At 39.6% G+C, this 9,115-nt stretch overlaps 1 protein-coding gene across 1 annotated transcript in view; it reads left to right on the top strand.

The window, feature by feature from the left end:
- Positions 1–3,584: 3,584 nt before the first annotated feature.
- ldlrad3 (low density lipoprotein receptor class A domain containing 3) overlaps positions 3,585–9,115 on the top strand; it is a 73,939-nt gene continuing 68,408 nt past the window's right edge. The window contains exon 1 of the mRNA XM_044037047.1: positions 3,585–3,962. Coding sequence (XP_043892982.1) covers positions 3,908–3,962 — 55 coding nt within the window. The 5' untranslated portion in view covers positions 3,585–3,907. The remainder of the gene's footprint in view (positions 3,963–9,115) is intronic.

Here is a 9,115-nt window from a genome sequence, read left to right as displayed (position 1 = left end):
ATATGTTGACAAAGCCTTCAGTGACTCAGCTATTCCGATTTACTTTCAATATTACCCTACAGCTTCCATGTAATATTCATTCATATGAGTTAATGCCTAAATAATAAAAGTCACATCTAAATACATTTTTCATCACATTCCCCTTTTATTTGTAGAACAATGTCTCCTGATTTATTTCCCCCTCACTCACCTCCTCATTCTTTTCTTACCCCGAGCGACTCATTATTCTTCCCAACTTGCTCTGTGCACTCACTGGTCATTTTATTTGGTACAGCCCTTCACTAGACTGAAATACAGCTGAACAGGTTGTGATTTGGCTCACGATCGGCGGGTTTCAGCAGTGCTGTCGCTAAATACACTCCTCTGTTAAATATTGAGATTTTAGAAATTCCCTTGCTGTATGTCGGAGATTAACACATGTTTTGAGGATTTTTAAGTCTTTTTAAAAACATTGTTTGGTTTGATTCTCAGAGCAAGTATTATCAGTATTACTATCACTGATGGGAAAGCAAAAAAGTGGATTATTGCCCATTTTCTTGTTTGGAGAATCCGCTCCATCTCTGGTATTGACTTCCTGGATGCCTTGAGACGGCCAATCATGAGCACTGTTAGATCTCTGTCAAACACCATGGTGCATGCTGACTGGCTCACTGACCCTGATGAGATAAATGATACGTAAATATTTTTTTTAATATTACGTGATACAGAGGACGTTCAATATTTAGTTAAGTTTAGTTTAGTTAAATAACAAAACTATTGATGCTCGTGCACTCGTGTAAACTGTGTGTTGAATGCAGATGTTGCGTTCAGTCTTCCCTTCCACACAGACTCTCTTTGTGTTGCTCCTGTTTACACAGATTTCACTTCCTCTCTCCGCAAATCATATCATTTACTACCTTTGAGTAATTTTACAAATGTGGCCACTAATTGGGTTCCTCCCATGATTAAATCAATAGCAGCCTTCATATTAGTGTATAATGTACCCTAATGAGTCGATTTGTTGGCCAGCGGCTAATTTGATCCGAGCTGTTTATAGATAGCCCAAACTAAATGATGGATATAACTGGGACACTTTGTGTCAATCAGTAATGTAGATGAGCCCATTATTGCTTTTGTTCCTGCAGCCTGCGCGCAGAGACACCCAAAAAAAAAACCCTGATTATACCGTAGTGGTTCATGGCTCAGTCTGTATAATTTGTGAGGCAGCGTAGCATTTACATTAATGACAACTCTGGGGGGGAACAGACTGAAATCCATTTAACATTGACTGACAAATCTTCCTCCTGCTCAACAAGCATTAGTGCTGATTGTACTGTAGGATTCGGGTTGAGGAGACTCGTGTCTTCCTTTGTTAAATCTGGAGATCATTTAAATATTCATACCTGCCAAATGCAGACTTTATGCTCCACCATCAGGACTCGTCATGTAACAGACTGAAAAACAGAAGGCCCTACAGGCAACAATGGAAAGGAGGGATATGAGGAAAACAGGCTCCTGCTGTAGCTGGAGCTGGAATCTTAAGTTTGAACAGATCTGACGGCTGTGCCAGCTCCTCCTCCCCTGGATTTTGACTCCGCATGAGGCTTTGGCTTGATATGGCAGTGTGTGAATGATTATTAAGTGAGCAGGATGAGTCAGATATTGGGACTCATCCCAATCACATGCCCCCAGGTTATACGGCTATCATAAGAGAGGGTTTTGTTTAAGAAAAGGTTGTCTGTCTGCTGACAGCTGCAGTTCTATGATAAAGAGAAGAGGTTGTGATAGGTGAAGCCTCCTGTTCTCTCCCCTCCGTGTCATTCTAATTCAGTTCGCCGTAAATTGGCATGAAAACAATATAAGCCATTTTCTTTTTCCTTTATCTCTCCCTTATCTCTGTGTGTTTGCCTGGGCGGCGCTCTGTTTGCATTGTTCGACATTAAAATTCACACGCTGTGTGAAAGTTACTTGAACGGAGTTCTGGTCTATGACAAAACCAGAACAATGAGAAGGGAGAAACCGCTCATTTTGTGTGTCAACACTGAAAGTTCATTCATGCTTTGATTATCCTGCACGTATTTGTATGTTTAACTTTCATCAAGGTAAACCATATGTTAAAAAAAGATAGCTCTAAACAGATTTTTCCTATGCTTTCTGTTACCACATCCATTATGAAATACTTGCATTATAGTGAGCATCTGGCTGCCATTTTTATTGCTGCTTTATAACTACATTGTAATGCATACAATACAGTGTTATAATAATAGTACAGTGTGGGTACACATCAGTTTGATCTGCAGCATTTACTGTGAAATTATTTGTTGTCGGTGCTGTCAGCCAAAATATTTTCTCTTTATTTTTATCTTTTGGTGCCTTCAGGGTCATTGTTTTTACGAGATGAGTCAATTTTAGTCTTCTGGCATCCCTTTTCTGGCTTAACTGATTTATTAGACTCTTTTTAAAACAGTATGCATAGCTTGGTCAGTCACTGCTGTATCTGAGGAAATCGAAAATCAATAAAAACTCAAGTGACAGCCCGTTCTGAAGGCTGGATTTAGGTGTTTTGGCTCATACCATGTTGGGGTTTCTTTCTTTTATTTTTTTTTAAACCTGAAGTGACAAAATGAGTAGCAGCGGGGTTAAGCCTGACTGAAGTGAGCCAGACACCCACAACCACACACCTATCAGATGGTAATAGCAGTTAATCAGTTGCCAAGCTTTATCGTCTGTTTCGACTCAAAATGGGACAATTCTTTACAAAATGGACGTCTCGCTGTATTGAAATGAACCTGAAACGAACGATTTAGACCATAAATGTCACCACAGGGTTTACTGACATTTTAAATCAGGGGAGAACTCGGATCATTTTCTCATAGATAGAATATAATGCAAACTGACCTCTTTTCAGAACCTGTCGACTTTCAACTCAAACTGAAGTAGCACTTTATTGTTCATAAATGCACTGACTGTATTTTTTCCCTTCTGATTTCAGTTTTTTTTGTAGATGAACTTTGATATTTTTTGTTTTCCCTGTTTTCTTGTCATATTGTTGCATTGACATGGGACATTTTGTACAAAGAAGTAAATCTTTAACTTTGAAACCACTGGAGTTGCCCCCTACGGTCATTCAAGAAAATACATGATTGGTCTCACCATTAAATATCACGGATTGGACCTAAAACTTTTATTTTCAAGCTTTCTTCTTTGTTTGAATAATATACAGAATAATTTGCCCCCTGATGGTCAATCAAGAGAATGCAGGTTGCAGACACTTCTGCATTTGGTTAAATTTTCTGAACTCTTGAGACCATTTTTATTTACAGTCTGTGGGAAGTCATATTAGTGAGCTTATAAATATATATATATATTTTTAAAACTATAAATATATATTTTTTTTTTACCATGTTCCCATTTAATTTTCTTGTTTTTTTTACAGTATTTTCCTCTTCAGTAAAGTGTGTAAAATAACACCACAACTGTTGCTGTCATAAGAACTCCTGATTTTCATATTAGGGCACTGTAACGGTCCCAAGTCCGCAGTTTGGCAACCGTTGTCCCGGGGTAATCGACCTCTGCTCTCCGGCTCTCTGCCTCCGACTCCGCCTCTCAGCAGCAGCAGCACATGAGCGAGCCTCTCCAGCCAGACTGCCGCCACCCGAAGCCCCTTCCAGCTCCAGCCAGGGTAAACTCCCCCCTCCCCTAACCGGACTCAGACAAACCGCTGTCCCAACGCGAACCCGCCTCTCTCACGCCAAATGCGCTCCTACTTCTACCGGAAGAGGGAAAAAAGGAGTCAAAGTTGGAGAATACGATAGGACGGTGAAGCTACATCGCACAAGTTTTTCTTCTTTGCCCCCAGTTTTTAGCCCCGCGGCGGGGCAGTTACAGCGAGGGCAGGCCGGGGCTGCTGGTGGCTACAGGAGACCGTATGATGTGGATCTGGTACCTCCTGCTTGGTTCGGGGTCAGGCTCAAGAACAGTTGGTAAGTTTAAAAAGCATGTATGTGTATTTGAAACACACGTAAAGTAAGGTTGTCGTGACATGCTTCAGTGAGGAGGAGGAGGAGGGGGAATGTGAAGTCTTCTTAGGAGACTTTGCGGTGTGGTGGAGGTTCAATCCCCTTACTTTGGTCTACTTCGTCGAGTTCGTTCAAACGCTACGAAAAAGAAGTTATCCGGCGTTTCCTTTGTAGCGACTGAACAGAGGCTTTGCTGTGTGGAGAACTGTGGGAGCAGTCTCGCAAATAGTCCGTGTCCGTCTGTCTGTCCAAAGCTTTGAGCTGTGCATGTTGTCCCCACTTCTCAGAGAGGAGGAGATTTGTTTTGCTTTTTTTGCCACATGCTCCATATCCATCCACTACGTGTTTTTCTGAGAGCAGGTCGTTTCACCCCCCCCATGCAGCCTAAGTTATGACTGAGAGGTTATGCTGTTGACAGGTTAGTGTTGACAAGTCAATCTGTTCTCCTCCATGACAGCTGAGGCCCACTGGAGGACACACAGGAGTTTATACTCAGGACACAACAGTTGGTGCAACTTTTTTTTACAACCATGCAATTGTATTGTCATCATTGTCAGTGTGCTGACAAACGAAATGCTTATTAGGTCGAATCGATATCAGGAAAAGTTGCAATATCATACATTTGACGTATGATATGATATTGATTTTATCCACTTAACAAAAGACTCACCTTGTAATACCTACACATGCATAAGTCCATGAAATCTCAAGTATGTGTCTTCTGCTTTATTTTGCCATCAGACAGTAATTATTACTTATTTGTTAGGAAAACTGAAGTTTGTAAACCTCATGCACCAAAGTCCATAGAGAAAATCAGCAATTTTGCTTCATGGGGACACTGGAGGTGCTGGCCCGCTGCTGCTTTATTTGGCAAGTTTGTGTCACTTAAGTAAACCTTAGTCAAGACACCACACGCTCAAATTAACACTTGAACTTACGGAAGAAGGCCGCAATGAATTAACATTTCACGTATAGAGATATAAAAATCATAGATTTTCTCTGCCTGTGAAAATGGCTTACGGCAGAAAGTTATCGCAGACTTCAGCGGGCGGTTACATTTATATGGTGAGCCTTTTCTTAAGTGGCTATAACCTGTTTTTCTTTCTGCCCTCGCTGGCAGCCTTGCGGTCATTGACGGCGAGTGTACAGGTCCTAGGTTGTTTCCTTGAGACGCTTGGCAAAGTCAGTGTCCATAAGTCGGTTTATAAGTCAGTATCTCCTACATACACTTTCAAAAACACAAAACTATAACCACAATATCTGCCTTTATGTGTTCTTTATAAGTTCTTGGCCAGACAAAACTAGTGGAAGAAACAATCTACCTTTATTACTGTTCAAGCTTGCATTGTGCATGTAAATGTTTACTTAGGTATTCATTAATTTACAGAGTTCATGAACAGTACCTTGTACTAAGGTTAAGATGCCAGACTTACTTTTTAGTGTGTTTTTATAGTGTGACGGTGAAACCATTCAATCTTTACTGTCATTGAACCACCTACAGTATGTTGTGTGAATCCTAATATACTAAACTAAACAGGTACTGCAATGTCCATTATGCTCTTTTACCACAACCTCTGTCAAACACAGGCATATTCCATGATTGCAATGAATGACTATTTTCTTCATTGACCAATCTGTTAATCGTCATATTGATTCATTGATTGCTTGGTCCATAAAATGTCATAAAATGGTGAAAAATGTTGAGTGCCGTTATATCATAGAGGAGCAAGCAAAGAAACCAGAAAAATATTCACATTTAAGATGTTGAAGTTACCTGAACCTGTTTGACCTACTCAAACAGGTTATTATGTCGTCAAAATGATTACTGATTAATTTTGTAGACGGATACAAATCTGCGTTTGATTGTTACAGCCCCGGCACATACATATGTTTTCATCAGTGTCAGCTGGAGTGAAGTATAAGTATCATTATATCAAGTCTGGAACAGAGTTTTAGTGTTTGCTGCCAAACCCCACCCAACTTTCCCGTTATTGAAGGAGCACATACGCATGATTGATGTCAGAAACTTTCCACCAGAATATCCGTTTATTTACCTAAGTGTTGTTTATGTGTTGTCAACTTTGTATAAACAACTTGTACTTCAGTCTTTTTAATAGCTCCTAGCCTGGCCGGGGTAATAATTAGCTTGGCTGTGTGTTGCATTGTGTCCAAGTCTATATCAGTTGGAATAAATTGTAGATGTTATCAGCCAAACTCATCCTCTCACAGGTCATTACTGCTGGCTACTGCTCTAACCTACATGCAAACAAATAACATTTTTAATATTGGCATTTTGCAGCAGTATTTTGCATTCAGTATGACTTACAGGTCGATTACGTCTCAAACTCAAAACCTATAATGAACACGGTATTTACATATGGCGGTATGGGAATCCTTTCTGGCAGAAATATCATCCCATGCAGAGTCAGTGCTGTAAATAATAAGACCAATTAAATATGTAGGAATTGAGTAGAATGAGCAGAATTTTGTGCCGTAGAAGTTTGATATTTTTTGCTAAACTGGGCATAAGTAAACAGTAGATTATTTGACGTTACACTGAAGCTTTGCCATACACTGCAGCCTTGTACTCACCTTTAGGGCCCCATGAGATAAATTGGTTCTATTATGTAACATGAGATTTAGCCACACAAAGGGATATTATCGTGCAGTAAGAAAAACAAAAACAAGGGTAGTTTACAGTGTGGTACTGTGCAGCCAGGAAACATATTGGAGCTCTTCAGCTGGTTTGTTCAGCCACACACTGGGGGAATTATTGATATAAATAATTTGAGGTAGAAACTCAGAAAGATGAATTCGTTTTGCATCAGTTATTTCCCACAACACCACAAGATGATTATTGCTTGTTAAAGATCAGGATCGTGTTCTGCATAAATACAAACTTATCAAAGAAAAAAAAGCTTTATAACATTGGTCAAGTACCCAGTGGTGCCAGGGTCAGCCTTCCTTTAGAGAGAATGAGTGTGTGGTGACACACCATACATACATTTCCCCAACTAGGTGTATTATGTGTGGTGTATTGGTTTCTTTTTTAATCCCACAGCTGATAAACACAGCTGGCGAATTGGGCCATTACTATTTATATATTAAGTCAATTCACAGAGCAATCCATTCCCATATCTGGCTTCACAGAGTTGTATTTTGGATGAAACCTATCCAAGCTAATATGAGACAAATAATAATAACACAATAACAAGCATCTTATCAGTCGGCACAAATACAAACTCCATTACCTTCCCCGTGTTACCAGGCTGTACCACAGAGGCCAGTGTTATGATACTCACATTCATAGCCATCATGCCAACTACTTTTTTTCTCCCACTGAACCAAGATAGAGAATCACATTGTCTCCTTTTATTGTTTCTTTTGGTTTTGCACCGTGGTCGGGACAGTCCAGTTGGGACAATAAACTGCTGTGTGTCTGCACTTATCTTTGAATGTCTTTTAAACGGGAAGGAGATCGCAAGAGAGAACGATGTTGCACTGGCTGTCATGGTTGATATGCTTCCAGCCATAGTTGCACAGAGGAGGCCTGGGTTTAAAGAGGGCCAGTGTGGCTTTAGTGCACAGAGTTGTTAAACAAAACCACATGACTGGAGTCTAGTTTCAGACATTGGTGACAGTGCAGCATTATCTGTTGTAGAATTCAGTATTGTTTCATTATTTTCCTGTCAGAGGTAACTTGTATGTTGTTGGATATTTGACCATAGTGTGTCAATCAGATTGTTTGAGCAGATTCACCGTCCTTTGTCTTTGAACATATTATATTACAAGGTGGAAATTCGGTGTCTGGGAACTTATCACTTCTGTCTGGTTAAGGATATGGTGAAGTTCCAAGCAGTGGGCAATGTGGAATTTTATGATGCACTTGACAATAGAGCTGCAACTAACGGTTATTTTCATAATCGATTAATCTGTCGAGTATTTTCTCGATTCATCGAGTAATCGCTTGGTCCATAAAATGTCAGAAAACGATGAAAAATGTTGATCAGTGTTGGTCAAACCTGGAAGTGATGACGTCCTCAAATGTCTTGTTTTTGTCCACATACCAAAATGATTGAGGTTTTAATGATTTCTTTATTATATGGAGCAAAGAAATTAAGAATATATTCACATTTAAGAAGCTGAAACAATCAGAAATCTTGTTTTAAGCATAAAAAAAAGTTTCAAACCGATTAATCGATAATCAAAATAGTTGACGATTAATTTAGTAATCGATTCATTGAGTAATTGTTTCAACTCTAAATGTATGTAATGCAGTATTGTGTTATAAAAGTCCAGTCTGTAACATTATTACACTCAAGTATGTTTAGCGTGTATTGGCAAAAGCTTTTTATATGTACTTTAGGCAAGGGCCTCATTTGCTTAATGCAGAAGCTTGGTCAAATCCTGATGGTTACTTTGTATTGACCGACCATGTCTTTGGTGCCAAGAGAAAAACTTAAGATGAACCTGCTTCTTAACCATAGGGAGTTCTTTATATAGAATACTAGTAATTAAATCTTTCTTTGTGTCAATTGCTCAATACTTAACTAAAATCATGTACATTAAACACAGTGTAGTTATTCCTTGAAAAGTCAACCATACAGTTTGTGCTAGACTTTTAATTTAAGTGGGGAATTGGATAGAAGTGTCAGCTATCCTTGTTTGGCTTAGTCAAGCAGCTGACATTTTTGTGTATTTTAATGTGAAGTAATTTCATAGCGATAATAAGGTCCGGATTCAAATGCAGCTTCTGCACCATTCTTTGTGGATATAAACTGCAACAACCGCTGTAGCCAGCTGAAAATTGAATGTCTGGGTGAAGATTCGTCCAGAGAATCAGCAGACTGACTGATTTGATTTGACTGAGAGTGTACAGTCAGCAGCCAGCTGGACTGCTGTTAGGGTATTTTTGAATGTGGTCCAAAGTTTTAAGGCCTTTGAGGCGGCTGACCTTGACCTTGTTTACCCATCTTGATGCATGCAGTCTAGAATCGCAGACTGTGAATGAACCAAACACTGAATTGCGACCCAGCGATTGAGCTATAAAGTGTTTGGTTAAGATTTTACACTGCAAGGCTGGTGTTTTTTGTCCTGACCAGTCACCTTTGTTTCCC

Source organism: Solea senegalensis, linkage group LG10, assembly GCF_019176455.1.
Source record: "Solea senegalensis isolate Sse05_10M linkage group LG10, IFAPA_SoseM_1, whole genome shotgun sequence".
Taxonomy (NCBI): Eukaryota; Metazoa; Chordata; class Actinopteri; order Pleuronectiformes; family Soleidae; genus Solea; species Solea senegalensis.
This window is presented reverse-complemented; position numbering and strand designations above follow the sequence as displayed.